This window comes from Anastrepha ludens, chromosome 6 (genome assembly GCF_028408465.1).
Source record: "Anastrepha ludens isolate Willacy chromosome 6, idAnaLude1.1, whole genome shotgun sequence".
NCBI lineage: Eukaryota > Metazoa > Arthropoda > Insecta > Diptera > Tephritidae > Anastrepha > Anastrepha ludens.
In genome coordinates, this window is record NC_071502.1 from 29,418,342 (window position 1) to 29,443,893 (window position 25,552).

Here is a 25,552-nt window from a genome sequence, read left to right on the forward strand (position 1 = left end):
TTCGCCAATTACTTGGTTGGAGTTTTCGTTTTTCTGTTCAAAAATCCTAAGACGCTTTTGCTTCTACTTAGCGGGCGCTTATGACTGTGCAGAAATTTGTAGTTGTACAAATTTTTATTTAAGGAAGCGTGACTAGTTGCGAATAAAATCTGGGCGCCAAGACGATAGGAAGTGTGTAGCGTGTGTGAGCGTGACACTTTACACATTGTCGAGTGACTTGTGGTCTATGCTATGAATACGCGTATATTACGTTTTTCTTCAATTGATGTGATGCCTATAACTATGAAATATACACTGCGTTAAATATTTTTTTTATATAATTTTTCCATTTTTTTTACGAAAGTATAGTTTATTGTCGTACAATCACCACTTAAAGTCAAGTTTCAAACTTTGTGCAAATCTAAAAACAAAAATAAATAAATTTTAATCAAAATTTCACACTGTTTTCCAAATTTTGGGAAATTTCGAATATGCAGTTTTATGTCCCAACAAACTTTAGTAGACCTAACAAACTTCAGGTTTGAAGTGGCTCTGAAATCGGGTGATTTTTGGGAATTAAAATTTTTTTTTTTGCTGACGGGCCTTCGTTGTATGGATAAAATACAGAAAACCACCTGTAAAAAGAATAAAAAAAATCAGCGCAATTTTATTGCACGAAATTTGTTATATTAAAATTCAATTGGCTATAAAACTGCACTCCCGAACTTTTGCAAAAAATTCTGATAAACATTTCTTGAATTCTTTTTTTTTTAATTTTTTTAATTTGCCCAAAGTTTAAAATTTGATTTTATATGGTTTTTGTAGGAAAGAGAATTTTAATCTCATAAAAAGAATTAAAAAAATTAAATGCAAAACAAATAAGTAGTCACAACTTGTCAATAAGTTCTTGTGCTACAATTCTTTAAGGAACTGTTTGTCCCGCATTTCAAGAAGTGGGAACTCACTGCTAATACAGAATATTTCCAATGTTAGTACAGAATATTTCATATATCTTTTGACTATAAATTTATTTACGTAAATATGACAACATCTCATACATCCTGCATTTCATATAACAAATAGGCAGTCTGAAGTGCTTTTTAAAATTCCTCAATAGCGTTCGCAAGTTTGTGCCTTAAGTCTTTCATTTCATTCACACTCCAAGTAAATGTGTGCCTGCATTCCATTCGATATGTGTGTAACTATATATACATACATACACCAAAGCACGTGTTGTAACACATAAAAATTTAGTATACACTTTTAGAACTCATCGATTTTCCATATTTCCTCAAACTTTGTAAGCACAGACTGCATTTTCATCCAATAAAAGCAAAAGAATGCGCTTCAAAAAACACAAAATCCTAAAATAAAGTCTCCAACACCATTAGAGAAACTCTACTCAATTGAATACACATAAAAAATCAATGTCACATTGCGCATGCGCAACATCGCCTCCTTGCACTGCATTGCATACAAATTTTACGCCTACATTTTTGTATTCCCTTCAAATATTTTTTATTTCATGGGACAAGTGTAAGGCAGCCAACACAACAAACTCACTAAATACCAACACTGCTGTCAATGCTTGCCTATTTTTGTAGTTGTTTTTGCAAGCATAGCTGTGGGTCATTTCTGCCGGTTTGGCTGCGTAATACGCGTGCGTTTATTGATTAGTTGCGTGCTGTGTGTACCCGCCAGACCGACTGACCGAATAGTGGCTTTTGTAGATATGCAACAAGGTTATGTTTAATATAAATACTTGTAAGGGTGTGCTATAAGCACACAACACACGAAAATGTGCTACACATAGAAATGCAAAACAGGGTTTGTTTGCGGTGGAATTGTGTCAGAAATGGTTGGTCATATGTTGGTCTATTTCATTTATTTAAATTGTTTTAACCTTAGAAAACTATTTATTTTATTTTTTATTAAAACATATGCATACCTGTGGATGAGAAATAATTTTGACTTAAGCCTGATATTTAATTTTCGAACCTGTATAATAATAATAATAAAAGTATTACCTGGCCGTTTCCAAGCCGTTGACAGACACAGAAACATAAGTGTACGCAACAATTATTTATTTTTTTACCACATCGATTACTAATTTTGACCGATAAAGCATTTGAGTTAATTTGCACGACATGATCTACCAGGAATTTGGAAGTTTGTAATACCAACTTAATCTAACCTAACTTAACAGAATTTAGCCGAACGTAAGGAACTTAACATATCTTATCTTAACTTTACTCATCTTTAGTTAACATGACATACCTGGACGCAACTTATCTTGACTCAACTTAACTTAACCAAAGTTAACGTAACTCTATTTTACTTAACTTAACTCAACAAAACTTGACTTAACTTTACTTATGGAACAATTGCTAAATATTTAAGTATAATTTACTTTTCTTAACTCAACTTAAAAAAAATTAACTTAACTTTACTTAAAGCAAAATTGGTATATATGTAAATACTTTGCTTTACTTAACTTAACTTAACCAAACTTGACTTAAATTTACGTAAGGAAAAATTGGTAATAACTAAGTATCATTTTCTTTTCTTAACGAAAGCAAACTTAACTTTACTTAACCAAACTTAACTTAAATTTACTTAAGGAAAAATTGTTAAATATTTTAGTATAATTTACTTTTCTTAACTTAACGAAACCAAACCTAACGTAACTTTACTTAACCAAACTTGACTTTACTTAATTTAACTTAACTTAACCAAACTTGACTTAACTTTAAGTAAGAAAAAATTGGTAATTATTTAAATATAATTCACTCTACTTAACTCAACTTAAACAAACTTAACTTAACTTTACTTAAAGCCAAATTGATAAACATGTAAATATGCTTTACTTTACTTAACTTAAGAAAACCAAAGTTGACGTATCTTTACTTAAGGAAAAATTGGTAAATATTTAAATATAATTTACTCTTCTTAACTTCACTTAACCAAACTAAACTTTGCCCTAAGTAATAGTAATTTTAACGTAACTTAAAAAAACTAAGAAACCATTGATTTTAGAAAGTTTGATCGATATTTTTACAAACCTTTTTAATAAAAATTTCTTAATGAAAGAAGACTCTCATATAAGAATACTACAGTAAAAATTTATTTGAAATTCTGTGCAACTCACGACATTCTCTTTGAATGGCAGCTAATTTGTCTGTATTTGCTACTGATGGGCACACAAATTGTGGGTCAGCACGAGTCAAATTAGATTTCTAACAAATTTCGTGCATTTATAAACCAACAACAGTAGGTATTTAACTTTTTAAGAACGCCTAAGGTGTTGTCGATAAAATGCATGCATGCTTAATACAAACTTATAAGTATACGAACATATATAGGTATATATATGCCTATGTAAGTAAGGTGTGCATGTAAAATATGTGAAAAAGGGAGTGATTTTCTAATCGTATCTAATGAACTCAAACCAAGCAAAACTTTGCCGAGTAAAAAATTTGAATAGGGGCATTGGCTGGCACACAAAAAAGTGTATTTAATTGAATTATTTTGTGTTTCAAATTGTTTGTGTGCGTCGCACGTAATCGGAGCAAAAGTGCGTTGCTTATTTCTGTCTTTAACTGGAGCAACAATGGCTAGCGAGTTAATCGATGGAAATAAACTTGCAAATAGATAAGATAAAAAAAAGCAACTCTTTAAATTGAATTGCCTTGAATGCAAAGTGGATTTGCCCTTTGAAAACATGTGTATGTATAAAAATATACATTTACATGTATTTGTGTGCTTGTACATTTTGTTACACTAACCGACTAAATGACATTGGAATGCCAAAGCGCACAAAACTTATAGAAATGTGAAAAAATAAGCTTAAAATAAACCAAATGCCAATACGACAGTTAAGCTCATTAATTGTCTTCGTGTAAACGGAAACTTTTTATAAAAAGTGTCCAGATTTTTTGTTCTTCAAATAACTCTAAATTTCCCAGAAACCACTATACTTTGGACCAAAAAACTGTACTGTTCAAAACGAGGAGAGTTTTTAGACAATTATGGTTTTTTTTAATTTTATTGAACTTAAGTAACAAAAAACAAAGTTCAAGTTTTTAAAAAATATAATAATTAGATTTTTTTCAGTTTTCAAATAATATAATAATTTGATTTTTTTTTTTTTTTAATTTTTTTTTTTAATTGTTTTTTTGATTTTTAATTTTGTTTTTTTTGTTGTATTCATTTTTCTTCCGTACAAAAAGAAGTTCAAGTTTTTAAAAAATATAATAATTAGATTTTTTTCAGTTTTCAAATAATATAATTAATAATTTGATTTTTTTTTTTTTTGAATTTTTTTTTTTTAATTTTTTTTTGATTTTTAATTTTTTTTTTTTTTGTTGTATTCATTTTTCTTCCGTATAAAAAGAATTTGTGCATGTATTTTGTACAAAAAAAGCTTTCACTGAAACCTCAGCCAAAAAAAAATTGTCGAAAATAAAATAATATTTTTATCGGCCGTATTTTTCTATCGAACACTGTACATATATATAATACATAAGTGATCTTTTAGTCGGTAAAAACATACTGGCTAGTTAATTAGTTCAATAGCAAAGTGTGTCAGAGGGAGCAAGCAACCCCACCTATTTCAGTCGTGTCAATAGCCAACAAGCTGACAAGACTGACAAAAACCAGTTTTCAAGCGCACAAGCCACAAATAACTGCATAGTTTGACTTGCCCAACATGGTCGCCTCACTGCACAAGTGTGAGTGCAAGTGTTTATGAGTTGCATTCTATGAGCAGAGTACTAAACTGCACGTAAACTTGTTCATATCAATTTAAATGCACTACTAACTAACTACAAGTAATCGCGCATTCCAAAAATTCGTACAGCTAATTACTTTAAGAAATTCCTGAAGAATTCTCAAGGCGAATGTATTTAACTGTTAGATAAGAATGGACGGAAAGACTAGTAGACGAGAAGATGCCAAAACAATAGAAGATACTAATAGATCCGGGCTGAACTATGTCGGTAGACATAATAGCCTACGCTAACATGGGTCCCGGGACACGTGGGTATCGCGGGTAACGAGATCTCTGACTGCTTAGCTAAAATGGGCTCTGAGGTCAACTTCTTTGGCCCGGAGCCCGTTCTGCCACTCCCTTCTGCAGCACGGTTAGCAAATGGGTTACTACAACCCACAAGTGAGCTTGGCAGGCTGAGAGAGGCTGCAGATGGACAAAACTGATGTTACCTGTCATGTCCGACCGACTGTCACTAAACAGAGGGGACTGCAGGAGGCTGATTGGACTGATGACGAACCACTTTCTATGGGCAAACTACATGGAAAAGGTGGGCATCTCAGACAGTGCATTCTGCACAGCATGTGGAGAGGAGGATGAGACGGTGGACCACTTTCTGTGCATCTGCCCAGCCTTCGCTCGAATCAGGCTTGAGATCTTTGGCACTGATGTGTTAAGAAGCGACCACCTTGGCTCCTTGGCACCACAAGATCTACTCAGATTTCTTCGGAGGTCGAGTAGATTTAAAGAAAATTAAAAAGGAAATCCGAGTGCAGTACAATGGACTTAATTATGTCTAAGTGCTTTACTTGCTAGTCGTTACCGACAAACAAAAAATTGACTTGAGGACTTTTGGTATAATGTAAGCAGATATTCTTTCCACGCAAAGTATGGAGTGGTCTGGAAAAGAGTACACAGAATGATGAACGTAAAATAGTTCAAAGCGGATTAAACTGTAAAGAGTGCATTGTTGTTGTTGTTGAGCCAAGTTGTGGCTAAAGGAACTCAGTGAAACATATCGCACCCTTAATAAAAAAGGGTCACAACTCAAAATTTTCCACACTCGAGCTTGACTTGTTTACAGTAGCACAGAAAACAAACTATGTGACATATCACGCTGAAATTTTACATGTAAGCTTATAACAGTCCTACCAAAAAACAAAAAATTTATTTTTGCCATATGTCATCCGCGGACCGTTTTATTGATAACGTCTCGTTCATATTTGAGCAGAAGGTACATTTTGAGTTGTGACCCTTTTGTATTTAGGGTGCGATATGAAGAAGAAGAAGGAAACTATAATATAATATATATACAATAATATAATACAATAATTTTTGTATACATAAAGTCTGAAACTTGGATTTATATGATTTTAGTGTAAAAAAAAAGGTCACAAAAAAAGGCCAAATACTCGAAACCGCTTGAAATTTAGAGGTGGTATCGGTTTGCCGCGAGCTTATCCTTATAAAATAAGTGGCTACTTAGATCTCAGATTAAAAAAAAATATATATACTAGGATGGATGGATATTTAGCGGCTTTTTACCGCTATTTCCAAAAGCTTTGCACTCAAATTAACAACATCTTGCCAAATTTCAGTAAACTTAATTTTATATTTAAAAATAAGCACAAACGACTTAACCAATTCAACTTAGTTGTCAAGACTTGGCCAAGACTTAGCCAATAACGCACCGAAATTCAAGCAAATATTAGCACTGAAGAAGCTCAGACCGCTGACCTCATCATTCGCTTATATGTACGCCACCAGCAGCCCACACACAGAACGCAGATTTTTAAGGCACACATTTACGTGCATACAGACAAGCAAATACATTTCAAAAAATTATATTTGGCGTGCTTGTCTTGGCAAGTAATTTATAAAATGTAATTTATTTGTAAGCTCGTGGCTGCTGCGCCCGCTTCAGCTCAAGTAGAAATTAACTGTGAATAGTTTTTGCTGATCTTACCAACGAAAATATTTTGGAACTAAATTTTGAGCAAATTATAAATGTAGATGTGCCATCACTTAAGAGTTCTATGATTTGAACTAAGCTGCTGATGAAGCTCAATAATGACTATCAAGTCAATGTTCGTGTAACTGGCGGCTGCTTGGAGTGCGTAGTGCCTGGTGAGGTCGTTTGCGGGTAATGACATGACGCTGAGACAATAAAAAGAGTGTGCGACATTTTTGACTAATTTTGCATATTTTACTTTTGTTTATTTGGTAGCGATTAATTTTTTATAAAAATTTAAGTTCGTATACAACAAAAATTGTTGTGCAAAAATTTTGAAAATTCTGGAAGCTAGCAACAAAATTTCAAACTTTTTAATCAGAATTTGTGGAATAATTTTTGGTACACCAATTTATAGCTCATTCAATTTTAGTAATTGCAGGTTGCAAGTGGCTACAAAGTACTGTTAATTTTTGACCTTTTTTGAAGTGAAACTTCTTAGGCGTCGATGGACGAGCGAGAATGGAGAGTAAAATTTCAAGGCCATGCAACGTTTTGGGCATTTTCGTTCCGCGAGAGAGAAAAGAGATATAACGTAGAGGAAAAGGAGAGAGAGAGATATATACCTTATATATTTCTTAGATACACTTTAGACTATTTATCCTGAGTTTTTCCTTGTGGTTACTAATTTCTAGTGAGAAATAACACTGTCTACTTTTTGGCGCTTGTTTGTTGGTGCAAACTTATAGGAAAGATATTTGTTGTGCCTACTTTTTCGCGTTATATTTCCTTAGTGCCTACTGTTTGGCGTGTTTTTTGGTCCCAATTATTTGGCTTTTTTTTTGTGCCTACTTTTTGGCGCTTATTTCCCTTTCCTGGCTAGTGCTTGTGCGTACTATTAAGTGCTATCCATTCCGGCGTCGGATTTATTGGTATTGCCTTGCGGTAATTTGTGTCGTTGCTGCGGTCCTGGAATCGCTGCGTTAGTGCGGGTGATAAACTCTCCGATTAAGGGGGGAAGCTGGTCTAGAGCGCAAAAAATGGGCATATTTTATGAATTTATTTTGACTCAACAAAGGAATCAATCGAAAATCTGTGAAATAGGTTTAATAATATAGCTTTCATGGTACAAATACAAAATTTTTCGTCTGAATTAATTTCAAAATGGCCGCTGTCCAGCAGTTCTCCTAAGGCGCCTTTTTTTCTAGTGGGCCCATTGCCGAAGACGTCAACTCCTTAATTTTTGTCCTGGATCAAAAAATAAAATTTTTTTAGTTTCTATATAACAAAAGAAAGAGACGTACGTAGGATTTTTTCGATATTTTGTTTTTTCGCGAAATGGTGCACGTTTGAACAAAAAGTTACAATTTTCACTATAAAGAACGACATAAAATTGTTGATTAAAAAAAAAAACTATGTAATATAAATAAAAAATCCTACGTACGTCTCCGGAGAAAGGTATTTTGAATGTATTGTCAAAATTTCGTAAGAATCGGTAAAGATTTGTTCGAGTTATGTCTTCGGCCATTTTAAAAAAGTGATTTCGAGAAAAACGCGTTTAAAGTTGTAAGTAGCGTTCGGGGCATACCTGCGAGGCACTGCCGTCGAATGAAAAATTTGGGCATTTAGACATTTTTGCTGGCATCCCTCATTTGGTATATTATTTCTAAGACCCTAAAGCACCTTTTAAGACAAAAAAAATTTTTTCGATTTTTTCAAAATTCTAGACCAGCTTCCCCCCTTAATGCGCATTGTTGCCACGGTTTGTGTCCGACGTTTACCTACACCGGTCGACCCTTCTCTGTTTTTTGTAAATTTTGTCTATTTGTATTCTCTCCAAATGTTGTGAATGAAATATATATTCTTTTTCTCTCTCTCTCTCTCTCTCTCATTCTCACACGGGTCTCACCCTCTTTCTTTGTCTGCCTTGAAAGTTTCACTTCTGTTATGTGTACTACGCTACACGCACTTTTTTTTATTTTTTCTTCGTGCTTACAGTGTCACAGATTGTCTTCCATGCAAATAACTTTTTTAGAAACTACAATTTTTTTTTGTTGGGCAGGAAATGGCCACTGCAACTTGCACCTTGATATGCTAAAATTGAGTGGGCGATAAAATTGCATACCAAAAATTATTCTAAAATTTCTACTGGAAAGCTTGAAATTTCCCAGAATTTTCATAAGTTTTGCACGAATTTAAAACAACTACTTTCATGGTTTTTGTTGTATAATAAATTAAATAAAATAAAATTTCACCGGCCGCTGTAGCCGAATGGGTTGTTGCGGAACTATCATTCGAAAGAGCGTAGGTTCGACTCTCTGTGTATGAAATAAGCAAAATGATAGCAAAAGCTTAAAAGTTTTTCCTAATAGCGGTCGCCCTTCGGCAGGCAATGGCAAACCTCCGAGTGTATTTCTGCCATGAAAAAATTTCCTCCTTAACCAACTCCTCTTAAAAACCAAGACGCACGCCATAAATAGGAGGAGGAGCTTGGCCAAGCACCTAACAGAAGTGTACGGGCCAATTATAAATTTATTTATTTTTTTTCAATTTCATAGTCAATAAATAATAAAAGTGAAATGACCAATGCTAGTAAGAATATAGCAGACTTATTTTATTGTCCATGAGTGTACACGACTTTGTAGGTGTTTTGCATTATATACTTGAAAAATAAGAGATTTAAATTATTAATATAACTTTTTCGTTTTCTATCGACGAGTATTTCAAACAAATTCTAATTTCTTCATGCATATTAAAAAATGTACGCCAGTCTTTTGCCAGCATTTGAATATTTTGCACGGCTAATATAGGTATACTTAGAAACTTTATAATAAAACCTGATTTTATATTAGATTTTAGATTTTTATAAATTATAAATTAAAATTTATATATTTTATGTATATTTGCATTAGAACCATTTAAGCAGCCAGCGAACATGTCTGGCTTCTGCATGGGAAACTCGTTTTGGAAGGCGTGGAATAACAAGTTCCAGCGCATGGTGCCAAGTACGGTTGGGTATTGCAATTTGTGGCAATTGATAATTATATAATTTATGGCATTTTATTGACAGAGCAAGAATATAAATTAGAATGCAAATAAAAATATTCAACCTTTGTTTGTGCTAAACAAAAGACTCAAGTAGCGAACTTGCATTCAAATTATATAATGAATTTTGATACAACAATGCCAGGCACTTATTATAATACTTTAACAGAATCAGCTACAGAAATCTTTTTTTGAATGCATTCGAATTTCTAGGTACATAAGTAATGCAGCGATCACTCCATGGCCTTTCAACGCCGACACTGTCACCATAGTACGAGTAGTAAGTAGCCGCAATGCTAAAAAGCCAAATTGAATGATAAGCGTTTGCAATTGTAGGCGTTTACTGATTTGTGATTACAGTTAATATGACAGTCGTCCATCATGCCGAGCACGTAATACGACAATACACATGCACTCACGCACGCGCTTGCAAAGAAAGGTAGCGCCAAGAATGGAATTCCACAGCTGACTTTCACACAAATGTTTACGAGAAAGAAGTAATAAAAATAAGAAGTTTTTGCATTTTTATCATTTCCTTCTCGTCCAATTGGCTGCATTCAAGTGCATGCAGTGGCTGGTTCGGTGCCATCAATTGACATGCCACAAACACCTTCGCCAGCTGGCATTGTTTGGCGTGAACAAGTTTTTGATTAATATGCCAAGGCATAAACGCCTGACAGAATTGTTACAGTTCTCATGCCTGTGTCGATCGGTCTGCGCGCGCGCCCGCAAACAAAAGGCTCAAGCGCCAAATTGCCGCTTGTGTATTCCCATATTTTTGCATTTTTTCCAACTAATTGGTTATTTTTAGCACAAAGTCAACAGCCAACTTTTTATGTAATGCAACGCATAACTAGTAGAATTCACACAAAAAAAAACCACAAGCACAAAATTGAGTTCAATAACCCAAAATCGTTGGTTGGCGATGCGACAGTCATAAGTTTTGTAATTTAATGCATTTATGTCGTTGTCATTTGTTGCGGCAATTCGTACGCTCATGGTTGATGTTAAGAATTAATTTACGGTGTTTTTTTTTATTTTTTATTTATTTTTTTTTTTGAATTTTGCACTTATTCATTTTCCTATTTTTTTTCCATGCTCAGTGTAGGTGTTACTACACGTGTTTTGCGCTTACTAATGCTTCTTGGATTCTTATACATTTTCGGTTGACACAATTAACGGGTTTAAGTAAATATTTGTGTTTCCCAAATGAATTCAACCGAGATGAAATATGACCTCAATACATATTTTCGTTGTATGTGTGCCTCGACGCATGGCTAAATAGTGCAGAACTTTCATTTTTTGCTCGAGAAAAAAGGGAAACGAAAATTGTACCAAATTGAAAGATGAAGTGTCAATTAAGAAAAAGAAGAAGAAGAAAAAGAAAGATTAAGTACTTTCCTTATTTTATTTTAGCGCGAATTGCAAGTGTGTAAGCGCCTACGCGTTGTTTGTAAAATTAATTAGACATTTAGAATATGACAAGTTGAACACTCAAAAGCAACTGCCGTGGGCTTGAGACATTTTCTGATTTTTTTTTTTTCAAATATTGCCAAATATTAGTTTGAGTAAAAGAAATTCATTATTTTTGCGTAACATTTTTGCGCCAATAGCTTAAAAATATTTTATAGTCGATCTTTAGCTCCTGGGCGTTGCTATGACTACTAACTCCGATGAACTTCGATTATTTCTGTGATTTTGTGGACATTTTCGGGGACGGGCGGGCCTGTGCGAGGTGCATCTTTAACATCAAACATGTCTGAATAGAATCGACAAAACCAAAATTGCACGTAATTGGCGGTTACAGTAACGGCAGAGAACCCACTATGAAACTTTTAGCCATTCATAATCTCTCTGAACAAAAAATAGAAAAATATTTTAAAAAAATCATGAAAATTGGAAGGTTTTTCAGAAATTCAAAAAATAATAATTTCTTGAAAATTTTTAACAAAAAAATATTTTTTCCCAAAACAAAATTAGTGTTAAAGTGTATTTTATACAAAAAAAGCAAAAAAGAAAACATTTAAATATTAAAATATAAAAATATCAAAAATAATCGTAGACATTTCACTTTAAAAACCCCTATTCCAAAATTTTCAGCATAGAAAAAATCTCAAAATGTTTTGAGAAAATTTTGTTTTTGGAATTTTTGAAAAACCTTACCACTCTGATTTTTTATAATCACCAAAAAAAATGTTCTTAAAAAATTTTACAAAACAAAAAAAAACAATTTTTCCAAAACAAAATTTGTGTTAAATTGTATTTTATCTCCAAAAAGTGAAAAAAAAACAAAAACTATTAATAAAAATGGCAAAAGAAATCGAGTATATTTTACTTTAAAAATCCCTATTCCAAAATTTTCAACATGGAAAAAATCTCAAAATTTTTTGAGAACAATTTCTTTGGGAATTTTTGAAATACCTTCACACTCTGATTTTTTATAATCAGCAAAAAAAAATTTCTCCAAAAATGTTTAACAAAAAAATATACTTTTTTCCCAAAATAAAATTTGTGCTAAAGTGTGTTTTACCTCCAAAAAGTAAAAAAAAAAAAAAACAAAAAATATTTATAAAATACCAAAAGAAATCGAAGATATTTCACTTTAAAAATCCTTATTCCAAAATTTCCAACATTGAAAAAATCTAAAAAATTTTTGAGAAAAAATTGTTTGGGAATTTTTGAAAAACCGTCCCACTCTGATTTTTTATAATCAACAAACAAAATTTCTCAAAAATGTTTAACAAAATAAATATAATTTTTCCACAAAACAAAATCAGTGTTACAGTATATTTTATCTCCAAAAAGTAAAAAAAAAATATTTATAAAAATATCAGAAAGAATCGAAGATGTTTCTCTTTAAAAACACCTATTCCAAAATTTTCAACATTGAAAACATCCCAAAATTTTAAACTTTTTTCAAAATTGTTTCAGTTTAATCAAGAAAAGGTATGACATGGAACCACTCAAGTGCATACTTATAAGTAATTTGGCGCATTGAGAGGCACACTCTTTATGTTACACACACACTCTTACGCTACAAGCCTACAACTTTAAGCCGATTCTGAAAGGCAGATTGTTTTTATGAAAAAATTGCACCAGTGGTTTGCCTTTACATGCGGACGACATTTAAAACTGTTTTCCATAATTTGATGTTTCATTTCCTTAAGGGGTTATACGTGTATACAGTTAGAATTTTCAAAAAATGTATTCTTTTTTTCTTATTTTTTGTTTCTTAAAAGCTTCAATAAGCGCTCCCGGCGGCCGAATGATACTGCAATGCAGATGCAGCATACTTTTAGGCACATTGAACAATTTGAAAATTTTTGAGTTGCAATTCTAACAGAGCAAATGCCTGCAATCCCAATACTAACTGCTAATGAATTATAAAGAAAAAGTGTCATTTGAATAGCCTAAATAAACCAATTCCAAACATTGTGTCATTTTCTCGACTGCCTATTAATGTGAGGTTCATGAAACAACGATTAAATTCGATAAGCTCGATACCATTTTCTGAAGAGTGGAGTAAATATTTATTTAAAACTTGAGAATAGACGGCAGCATAAAAGAAGGATAGAAAATAAACTTAGATGGGCAGATAAACAGGTGGTAAATATTGTGGTTTGTGAAGAAAAGGTTTTAAGTACATCATTAATATCAGATATGGAAGCCAACAAAGAGAAAAAAGAAGCAAAATCTTCACTGCAGCAGAAGAGGTGGTGCTTCTATATTTGGAGAAAGAACACGGAAAGGTGATTGTGAATAAGAAGTCAGATGAACGAATTTTGATTATTTGCACCGCCAATCCTCCTCAGAATACGTTTTTCTTTCCTTGTTCACTCCACTCGGGAGCGTAGGGCCTCAACAAGACTTGTCTTGCGTTGATTTCGTTAATCTATTTTGATTTCTGACAGGGTAGGTGATTAGCCTGCCACTACCAGTCTTAAGTAGCCTTCTTACTGCTTAGAGCGCCATCTGTGTTTCACATTTTTCTGCGAGAAGGATCCCACACATGGTTGAGGACTTGGCTAAATTTAGTGTGCCTGCGCTATTACCGCGGTTGCCCACTTCCTCTTGCTGGCGCCACTGATGCAATGTGTAACTGTGGTTTTTTCTGTGTTGTTGCTGGTTTTAGCAGCCACAATGCAAATAATGCGCTGACTATTGGGCGGAAGTAAGAATGGAAAGGATAAGTTTTTAGGGTTTGAGGAATGAGTTGTTTTTTGGTTTTAAATTTTTTTTTTTGTTTAGAAACAGGGAAAGTCGGTAAATTTGGTAAAGTGCGAGAGGACCGTGCTTTACGTGAGATTCGCACCCACAACCTCTGGGATGGCAGGCTAGTGCACTTACGCTAGACTGACGAAGCCGCAGAATATGTAAAGAAGTGTATTTCAATAACCGAAACCCCCCTCTGGGTACTCTTATATGGATACTCTCAAAAAATGGTTCACCGGCCTTCGAAAAGTACGAGCTTCTTAGCTCATTGTTGTATAATAAGTTATTGTATTAACTTAAAATGGTTATGATGTTGTTATTATTGTACGAGTATTATTATATTCTGTTGTCCATTTTTTCAACAAAGACTAATGTTTCGTCCAACTTTTATTTTCTTTTTTCTTACAGACATATTGTGACTTTATTTTTTCTTCCTCGAAAAGACTGAAAAGCTTCGGCTTTCACAAACGGCCACAAAATACTGCCAACACGCAAACGTAGTTCACAACAACAAAACATTAACAAAATGATTTCGCGTCGGAAAATTATTTCGCGTTCCCTCGACAATCTGGACATGATACCAAATGTCGAAGAGGAAGAGGATGTTTGGTATAACAAGGAGAAACTCTTTAGGGTAAGTGACTACTTCAAGTAGAAAGAAAAGCTGCTGAAAAAAGAAAACATTTAACAAACTCCTACGCAGCACTAATTTCTAAGTTTTTTAGAAACATCATATAAATTATTGAGTATTTATGGAAAAAAAAACGGCAAGGGGACTTTATTCCTGCGAAATAACAAGGATGGGCAAAACTTTTGTCGGAAATTAATTCCTATTTTACTTGCTTGTGTCGATGATATGGCCAATTTTTTTTTTTTTTACCACATAAGCCCCGTCGGTCGAGTTTATCCACAATGGCATTCAACTTTTGGGCGATTGAAAATAGTACTTGTTAGCTAAACGTCATAAGATTTGTTGCCTGATATTATAAAGGAACAAAGTCAGCTGCCAGAGCCAAGATGAATTTGCCTTGACAATTTGCTAGATGGCAGAATTTACTATATTAAGAAGAGTGTGGCCAAGAAGCCAACTCACTGACTCTATTGCCTTTAAACTTAGTCGCATATGTTGGAATCGCAGCTCTCGATATTATTGGAGGTCACGAACACCTGTACGCTCGCTTTTATTAAATATTGTAATTCAAAAACTTGATCTGGCGAGGAATTGTAAACTTTCACTCGAGTAATCCAACAAAACTTTTCAATCAGGATCAAGCTCTTCGTATTCAAGCCTTATTCTCTTTTTTTTAATTCAACAAAGCTTTATAAAGGACGATCAGATTGGTGGTACTTTTTCCAATAGGAATTTTTTGATAGATCAAGAAAAAAATATAAAAAATCAGAGTGGGAAGGTTTTTCAGAAATTCCTGTATTAAATTCCTATATTACGAAAATCGACGCTCTGTGAAAATGGTTTATAGCGCGCTCAGGCTAACTTATGGTGTACATAACCGTTCTACCGAACGCATTATTCGGCAAATTGAGAATAATTTTACATTATTGGATGATACTCGACCGATTGGACTACGTACAGGCCGAAGTGAAAAGAATATTGCGGCTGTAACTGAAAGTTTTTCCGAAGACCCAGAAGAAAAGAAGAACCGAGCCCGATAACGGCGTCGGGCAATGACATTGGTGGGCTGTGCACCAAAGTAAACGACTACCTCGCCTGCCTTTCTAGCTTCTTCACTGCGAGGAACCTACACGAAGTTCACGTCGACCCTCTTCACTACCTGGACAAAGGAGGTCAAATTGCAACTTGAGCTAAAAGTCGACGACACACCAATACCGACTGTTAACAAGCGCAAAATCTTGACAGTTACCTTCTACAGTTGGCTCTCCTTCTCAGCGCATACAACCGCTATTGTCACTAAAGTCCTAAATCGGAACAAGCTTCTCAAATCGCTTGCCGGCAGCACTTGGGGTAAAGACAAAGAAATGTTGATAAGGCAATAGGCCGGCCGGTTTCAAACTATGCTGCGCCTGTCAGGTTGCCTGGAACTAGTGATTCGCAGTTGACGGAGCTACAGACTTGTCAAAACACTGCTATTCGGACAGCGACGGGATGTCTTTTGATGCCCCACAACATCTACACGACGAGGCCCATATGCTCCCTGTAAAGGAACATAATAAACTGCTCAGCAAGCAGTTCCTGTTAGAGTGTTACCGTAGGTCCCACCCATGCAGACACCTACTTGAGCCTGAACCACCTCCCAGACATGTCAGGAGGCATCTCCTCAACTACGCGGACGAGATCCAGGACGAAACAGACTGACAATTACTGGATCGGACAGTATACAGACAAACAATTAACGAAATTCCTCGGGAGACTCTTACCACCTTCTTAAGCTCCCGCCCCCCTTCGGGGATGCCGTCATCGGAGTCCAACCACCACCCATTGCAGATGAAGAGCTCCAACTTCCCCGAGAATCCCGCGTAACCTTGGCACAATTACGTTCTGAATACTGTAGCAGGTTAAACTCCTACTTATCCAGAATCGACCCCGACACACTCAACATATGTTTGGCATGTGAAGGCACCCCGCTCGACACTAACCACCTCTTCACATGCCCCATCAAACCCACTTATCTAACTCCCCTCTCCCTCTGCACCCAACCTGTCGAAACAGCAAGTTTCCTGGGCCTACCGTTAGATGGGCCCACCAGTGATTACACTACACTGATAGGGCAAAGTTACTGCTATGACAACAACAAGGCCCGAACCCATTCAAGAACAACCATTACATCCATTGAAAACAACCGTTTGATGAGCTAGAGCAATCATCGGCCCATATTTCTTCAAAGACGAGGCTGGCGTCAATGTAACACTGAATGGCGAACGCTATCGCGCCATGACAAATGGTAAACGACTTTTTTATGTCGAAAATTGAAGCCCGTGATCTCCACAACCTTTGTGAAACAATGAATTCATTGCCAGTAAAACAATGGATTTACTGCGTCGTCGTTTCGGTGAGCAATTTATCTCGCGTCTCGGACCAGTGGAACCTGCTTCGATTGGAAGCCGGTCTTAAACTGTTGGTGCTTTAGTTATCATCATATCATATCTTTTAACGGCACAAAATCTTGCTATTTCGAGAGGTACGAATCAATGGGGAGTGGCTGTTAGATAGGTTAAAATATCAGGACAAGTGAAGAAATGGTTATAGTTTTAAGTGGATACCTCACAAGCAGAGCTTGTACTAAAAGTGTCGGGATCAGCTCTAGATAGATAGTTCTTTAAACTCCTGTAATCGAACTAATGTAACCCGTGTCTGACGGTAGCTAAAACTCTGCATCTGCATTGCATGGTGACTGGTCTCCGATTACATCATTCGTGGATCGAGAGTTAGGTGTGATTATCTGTCGATGAATATTGGTCAAGGCGTGTTGAAATTTCAACGGATGTAGTGGATAAGGCATCTCATTCTGGATATCATGAGATACCTTTTTCGACTTCTAGTAAGCTCCTGCTAGGGTAGTCGTTTGAATAATATTCCTATATGCAGATTATGGTGTTAAGATCCGTAATCTACGACGCCTGCCTCAATAGGTAGATGATGTTCGGAGCAGCATCAGAATGTCCCGAATACAGTATTTCGCGTAACTTCTTTACTGCGGCATACTAGTCGCAATGGGTAAATTAGGAGTCCCAGTGATCTAAGCCTGTTTAGAATATTATTACCATTCCTTATGATCAGCATTCTGACGCATAGTATGAAGCAAACCATACGAGTATGATTTGGTGAAAATAGTACAAGCTGATATGCTGATGATACATATTTTTTAGGGCAGTAATTATTAACGAGAATGGCACAGGAGCCCACAAGGCAGCAGAGGTTGCGATCGGGCAAAGATCATTTGGCGAAGGTCGATGTTGTGCGAACTAGCAGATGCCGGGATCATATGAGACGGCGCAATAACAACAGCCTAGAACCGTGTACGATTCACTCCCAAGCGGAGTGAGCAAGGATATAAAAATATATATATTAATTTAATGTACAAACAATTTTTTTTTTTATGTTGTAATTTATATGCACCAAAGTCTCAGCAAAAGTTGAATTTTAAGTGACCATTTGCCCTGCTTGTTTCATTTAAGGATCACATCAACGAAGTGCTCAGCAAATGGGAACAAATCGATGATGAAATTTGGGCAAAAGTTATCGTATTCGAGAAGAATCGAAGAGTGGCCAAAGCGTATGCCAGATCATCGGTGATTACCATAAATGGCGGAAAGAATGGTTTCGATGGCGTGAGGTGAGTATTCCGAACATTGTTGGAAAAACGGCAATGCAGTCTTTCTGTGATACTTGGGTTTCTAAATCTATTTTCTTCCCCCTTTTCTCGCCATCACACAGAATCGGTCTCAGCGGTTTCGATAATCCGATGCGCGATGCAGATACAAAAGTTGCGAAAAAATCTGTCGGTGAAGGTTTCAAAATTAAAATGGACGATATTGGTAATATACTCGTGAAACGTTATGGCAAGAGTAATGTCTTTGTGCACAACACTTCGATGGCCAACGAAGAGACAGTCATTGGTGCGGATATACTACAAATGCCGAATATGGCGCTGACGGCAGGCACATCAGCTAAAGTAAGTCGCTTGGCTATAGCATTTCTTTTTTCACTTGAATCTTACGCTTTTTTTCTTTTTCGGCGCAGCTCTTCGACATGCGAAAATATACGACCAATATAAATCGTGAATTCTCACGCTCCTATCCGGAGAGTAGACGTCTGGAACGGCAATGCTTGTCGGCCATTTCATTAGTCAAATCCAATAATAATCTAATCAATAACCCGCTTTGGATACTGGTCATAAATATAGTCGCTATTGATATGCTGAAGAATCGCTTGCAGACACTACCCAAATCGGTGGATGCGATGGGTATGCGTGTGCCAACAGCGGGCAGCGAGGATCCATACTCGACCATTGAGAGTCAGGTTGGTCTTATTTATCCCACACCTGCTGCTTCTGATGATTCGAACAATTCAAATAACTCGAATAATTCGAGTCAGTCGAGCAAAGGACGTCGCAGTGTATTTAATGCAGGATTTCTCGATGAAAGCCCATATGTGCCAAAGGTAATTGAAAAACACTTTAATTTAACTATTGTATTTTGCAAAAATCTGTCAATGTTACGCAACTTTCCTCTTGGTTAATTAAAGGGGGATCAGATTGGAGTTACTTTTCCCATTTGTTATAAAGAAGACATTTTTTTTAAACTTTTCAATAAAACAACTCTCTGAGAAACTTGATTTTTTCGAAGTATTTGGTATACGAGAAATTTGTATTGATATAAAGGGTGGTTAAGTTTCGAGGGCCGGTGTTGATTTTGAATAAAAAGCAATTTTTTAGGAAATTATTGTCATTTTTCTTTATTATGATAAAATTGGTACAGCTCAATTACGTGTGGAACAAAATATCGGCCAAATCGCCGCCGCGGCCTCAGCGGCACACCTCCATACGATGGTTCAAATTTTTGATGACGCTGAGGCATAATTGAGGTTCTAAGCCGTTAATGTGCCGAATTGTCTCATTCTTTAGCTCTTGAATTGTTGCTGGCTTATCGACGTACACCTGTTCTTTCAAATAACCCCAAAGAAAGAAGTCAAACGGTGTCAAATCACATGATCTTGGCGGCCAATTGACATCGCCGCGACGTGAGATTATTCGTCCATCAAATTTTTCGCGCAAAAGAGCCATTGTTTCGTTAGCTGTGTGACCTGTTGAAACCACATATCGTTCACATCCATATCTTCCAATTTGGGGCCATAAAAGGTTCGTTATCATCTCACGATAGCGAACACTATTCACAGTAACTGCCTGAGCGGCCGCATTTAGGAAAAAATACGGCCCAATGATGCCGCCGGCCCATAAACCGCACCAAACAGTCACTATTTGTGGGTGCATTGGTTTTTCGGCAATCACTTGGATTATCATTCGCCCAAATGCGGCAATTCTGCTTATTGACGAATCCACTGAGGTGAAAATATGCGTCAGCACTGAAGATGATTTTCTTCGAAAATTGGTAATTCACTGTTGCCATTTCCTGCCACCATTCTGACCATTGACGACGCTTGAAATGGTCAAGAGGCTTTAGTTCTTGAGTAAATTGCACCTTGTAAGCGCGTAAATGCAAGTCTTTATGCATAATGTTCTTCAACGACGAGCGTGAGAGGTGCAATTGTTGGGCACGACGGCGAGTTGAGGTGGACGGTGCTTCAACCACACTATCGCGAACAGTAGCAATATTTTCTGCAGTACGAGCTGTACGAGCATGCACTGGTGTTTTCACATCTCCTACAGACCCGGTTTGCTCAAACTTTTAAACAATTTTTCCAATTGTACGCACATGTGGACGATTAAAATGACCGAAAAAATCACGAAGTGTGCGATATGCATTTTGATTTGAACGCCCATTTTCATAATAAGCCTGAATAACTTTAACGCATTGCTCGATTGTGTATCTTTCCATGGTTCAAATTAAGTTAGTCTGAGATTGAAAAATATCAAATGAAATGCAGAAAAAACTTGGCGTTTAGGTGTGGTTCACATTCACCATCGGCCCTTGAAATTTAACCACCCTTTAGTTTGCATATCGACCCCCTCATGCCAGACGCATGAATATACCAATTTTCCCATGTTGAGTTAACGGGTTGACTTGATTAACCATTAGATGCACTTTCTTTTACCAAGCCCTAGAATGCATGTGTACAGGGCAACCACAAATATATTGTAGGTATATTTTTTATATCAGAAACCAAACCTTTTAATTTCCACAGGTCAGTAAACGTTCAAACTTGATTTTCCAATATTTTCATTTTTACACATTCACGTTTCTGGGATGAGGGGGACGATATGTATGTACGCGTATATTAGCCTACATTAAAATTACTAACGCATATGAGCTAAATTTTATAATCTTGTTAAAATACCTGTATATATTACATAGACTTGGCACACTTTTTTTATTTAACCATATCTTTTGTATACTTCCAATTGCACCCTAAAAACACACTACATTCACGTACACACCCATATACTCGTACCGCAATTCTCCCCTTCACACACACGCACAGTATAAAGTTGCATATTGGGAAATCAAAAACGTACTCTCTGGTTAAGGTCAAGTTTTGTACACCGCAACTACAAGTACATAAGTATGTAATGCTAACCTCTACGCCTAGAAAACAAAGGTGATAGTTTATACACTTACACATTTTAGTGCTTTTTATTAATAATATATAATCACTATACCACTTTCATTGCAGCCTGATTATGAAGCCTATAATCAATCAGTGCCAATACTCTCACCAACACAGAAGAGTAAATCTGAGCAACGTAAGAAACAAGATGATCCCTACTATTGTGGTCTACTTGCACGCATACCGAATTTCATTAAGTCTTCGAAGAAGTCACCGAATAAGAAAGAAGCAAAAATTTCGCGTAAAATTTCTGCTTCACAACAACAAATTATAGAACCGCAACCTACACAACCGTTGCCCATTGCCACATTCCATCAGTATCCGGCACACCAGCCACCCTACTACCCATATAAATTACTTCATGCGCGACAACATCGACTCTCCCAATCGCAATTATCGCTGTGGGATGCGCGCAGCCTGATTAGCGCGCATGAATAGAGATGATGGTGGGGGTGGGGTTATTAAATATGGTATGAATCGACGGAGTAGAATTAAAGAAAATAAATATTATAAAAAAAAAAAAGAAAAAACAAAAAAAAATGTTACCGAGTTAAGTTGAAGCATTTTTAGGGATGCATGTGATTTTTTTTAAATCAAAATGAAAAATAAATAAAATTTATATTTTATAGAAATGGAAGTGCAATTAGTGCGTGGAAACATTACTATACACGCAGTTTGCAGCATGAAATGAAAACATTTAATAAATAAGTAAACACGTAAATATACTTGTCATTGCTTGTTTGTAATTGCAAATTGCATATGCATGTATGTACACTTACATATATAGGTTTTTGTGTATATGCGTGTGTAACTGCAATATTTAGTTATTATAGAATTATTTATTTATAAGGCGCATTTTAGTGGGAAAAACTATGTGTATGTGTAATACTATACGATATTGCCATAATTGTTTGATTTTTCTGTTGTGTAGCCTTTTATCGAATCTACGTATATATGTATGTATGTATATGTATACTCGTATATTTTATTTTTGTTTTTAAAATGAAGACTGAAATATGTCCTAGAAATAATATTCACACAATAAATACACATTATGCAAAAGGTAAAGTGTTTATTGTTGATCATGCAACGAAATGCAAAGAACTACATTGCAATTGGAAAAAAACAAAATACTCGTGATTAAAAAATCAAAAATCAAAACAGTTAAGTTAAATTCAGTAAATTTTTCCCGAAGTTTTAATTATATGCTTAAGTACTTAGGTAAATTAACTTAATTTCTTAGTATAGGGTGTTTTTTTAGAGGTTAGGTTTTCAAGTTGGCACTACTTTTTTCGTAGATGGTCTTTTTGACAGCTGTCACTTGATTTATGCTCAGTTTGGTTTGCCATTTCATAATGAATAGACTTACACCTGAACAACGTTTGCAAATCGTGCAAATTTATTACGAAAATAATGGTTCGGTTCGCGCGACGCATCGAAGAAAATTTTGTTCAGCGATGAAGCTCACTTTTGGTTGAATGGGTATCATTTTTAAAACATAATGGCAAACCCTTATCTTTATAATAAAGCTAAATTCTTGGCCATAACATTAAATTATATACGTTTTATTTCATCTTGAAAACCTAACCTCTAAAAAAACACCCTTATTTATTGACTTCGGTGCGTTCGAAAAGTCTGGGAATTTTAGCTATTTACTGAATTTAGCGCCTGCGCACAAATGGTTGAATGGGTATCATTTTTAAAACATAATGGCAAACCCTTATCTTTATAATAAAGCTAAATTCTTGGTCATAACATTAAATTATATACGTTTTATTTCATCTTGAAAACCTAACCTCTAAAAAAAACACCCTATATGTCATTTCAGTACGCATACTTGGTGGCATATTACAGTCTATCACATAAAAGCGTAGCCACTTTTATGCACGAAACGAAGATATTTGTTTAGGAAATAGGTGTGTTCATGTAAAAATTAGCCAGTAACTTAATTTCCGAGAATTCGCTCTGAAGGAGAAAAATATCAAAAAAGTAATAATCTAATAAAAACTAAAACCAATAACAACAGGCAAGTTTTACGAACAGCTGATTAAACTTTCGGCGTAAGAAATCACAAAAATCAAACAATTTCCCGTTGAGGTACCTCGTGTTAAATGAAAAAAAAAAAAAAATAAAGTAAATAAAATGCTAAATAACAATACCAGCTCCAACGCAGTTTAGCATCAAGGGTTATTCCAAGATATTTTGCCTCGTTGTCGTACGGTATATTTACGCTGTTTATGTAGCCTGGCTTTTTTTTCAGGCCGAATACAATGTGCACTGATTTTGAATTATTTAATTTGATACGCCATTTTTTTGCCCATGTTGCAATAGAACACACCGCTGATTGCAATTACTTCTCCAACTGCTGGGATAGCCGTGTCATCTGCAAAGGTTGCGGTAACGTGTTGCACGTGAACCGGTAAGTCATACGTATACAAGAGGTACAGGAGAGAGCCTAGGATGCTTCCTTGAGGTACCCCCGCGCTTGCTTTTTGCAATGAAGAATATGCGTTGTCAAGTCTGTCACGAAAGTATCTGCCATCAAGGTAAGAAGAAAGGATTTCGCAATAATTCCTAGGCAAAATCAATTTTAGTTTGTGGAGTAAGCCCGTATGCCAAACTTTGTCAAACGCCTGCGAGACGTCAAGGAACACCGCTGCGCAAACTTTATTTTCCTCTATTGCACACTCTATGGTTCTAACAACCCTGTGAACTTGGTCGATTGTGGAGTGATTTTTTCGAAAGCCAAATTGGTGCGTTGGCATAACTGTCTTGTTTTTTATAATCGGCAACATTCGAGTCAGTAACAGTCGTTCAAAAAGTTTGCACAGCATTGGTAGCAATGAAATAGGTCGGTATGAAGGCACATCATTTGGCGATTTTCCGGCTTTCAGAATCAAAATTACTTCTGCTGCCTTCCAGTACATAGGAACATATTTTAACAAAAAACACAAATTAATCAATTGAGACAGACCAGTAACACAACTATTGGGCAATCTCTGAAGAATTTCTGCAGTTATGAGGTCGAAAACAGGCGTTTTTTGGTTTTCACTTTGAAAATTTCGCTCATTACTTCTTCGTTACTAACTGGCTCAATGCTGGCATCGCTTTCAATCCAATTTGACAGTGATGTCAATATCTTCAGATCCATCATTGGCATAGAAGGTTTTACGAAGATTCTCTGCAAATAAATTTGCTTTTTGCTCATTGGTTTTTGCCCACTGGGTGGCGTTTATTTTGATGGGTGCTATGTGTTTTATCGGTTGATTAAATGCCTTTGCTGCCTTCCATAAGGAGTAGTCTGTGGATTTATCAGATGTGAGGCTCTTAAGAAATCGATTGAAATTATCATTTTTGAATGTCTGAATTTGAACGTGTAGTTGTTTTGTTGTTTGGTTGAGTTTCAATTTGTCGTCAGGATATCTGGTTTGCTGCCGAGGAAAAAAAATTTTTTTTTTCGATATTTTACAAATTTTTCGAAATTTTCCTGTCCTCTCAATATATGACTTGAAGTAAATTTTATCTAAAATATATTTACTCACATTCTCCATTTTAATCACGATTTTTATTAAAATTTAGAACTTTAACTCCATTCGCAAATTTGTTTATTTTTACTTTGTAATCAACTGTTTTTCTCACTTGCAAATTCTTACAAGTAAAAATTCATCCAGTAAAATCTAACAATTTTCCCTCAAGATGAATGTCATTTTGCTCTCTCACTCTCCCCTACTTCGCGAATTTTTTGTATACATGAACACCAAAACTTGATAATTTGTAACAATTGAACATGAACATACCTAATTCTTGCCTGCAAAGCAAACAATTCTTGCGAACAAAATATTCATGTAAATAAACTGAGGCAGCAACCTTTTGCCATCAGTATGCAGATTATAGCCTGGCATCTTTGTTCGTCTATTTGTGGGAAAACATCAAAACGCACGCTCAAAAAGGAGGAAAAGCTCGGCTAAACACGGGCGTAATCCCTTAAACTTTATATATAAAGTATATTTTCGTTCGTACGACCGTCGGTTATACGTTATCGAAACCAGCCGGATTTATATCCAGCAAAGGACTGCGGTCGCCGTAGCCGATTGGATTGGTGCGTGACTACCATTCAGAATTCACAGTAAGAACGTAGGTTCGAATCTCGGTGAAACACCAAAAATTAAGAAAAACATTTTTCTAATAGCGGTCGCCCCTTGGCAGGCAATGGCAAACCTCCGAGTGTATTTCTGCCATGAAAAAGCTCCTCATAAAAATATATGCCGTTCGGAATCGGCTTGAAACTGTAGGTCCCTCCATTTGTGGAGCAACATCAAGACGCACGTCACAAATA

The 25,552-nt window shown here is 35.7% G+C and overlaps 1 protein-coding gene across 1 annotated transcript in view; it reads left to right on the top strand.

The window, feature by feature from the left end:
• LOC128865692 (uncharacterized) overlaps nucleotides 1-22,485 on the top strand; it is a 96,518-nt gene extending 74,033 nt beyond the window's left edge. Inside the window, exons 2-6 of the mRNA XM_054105959.1 lie at nucleotides 14,364-14,589; nucleotides 18,108-18,265; nucleotides 18,367-18,604; nucleotides 18,673-19,092; nucleotides 21,283-22,485. Of these exons, the coding sequence (XP_053961934.1) occupies nucleotides 14,482-14,589; nucleotides 18,108-18,265; nucleotides 18,367-18,604; nucleotides 18,673-19,092; nucleotides 21,283-21,654 (1,296 nt within the window). The 5' untranslated portion in view covers nucleotides 14,364-14,481 and the 3' untranslated portion in view covers nucleotides 21,655-22,485. The remainder of the gene's footprint in view (nucleotides 1-14,363; nucleotides 14,590-18,107; nucleotides 18,266-18,366; nucleotides 18,605-18,672; nucleotides 19,093-21,282) is intronic.
• The last annotated feature ends 3,067 nt before the right edge of the window (nucleotides 22,486-25,552 follow it).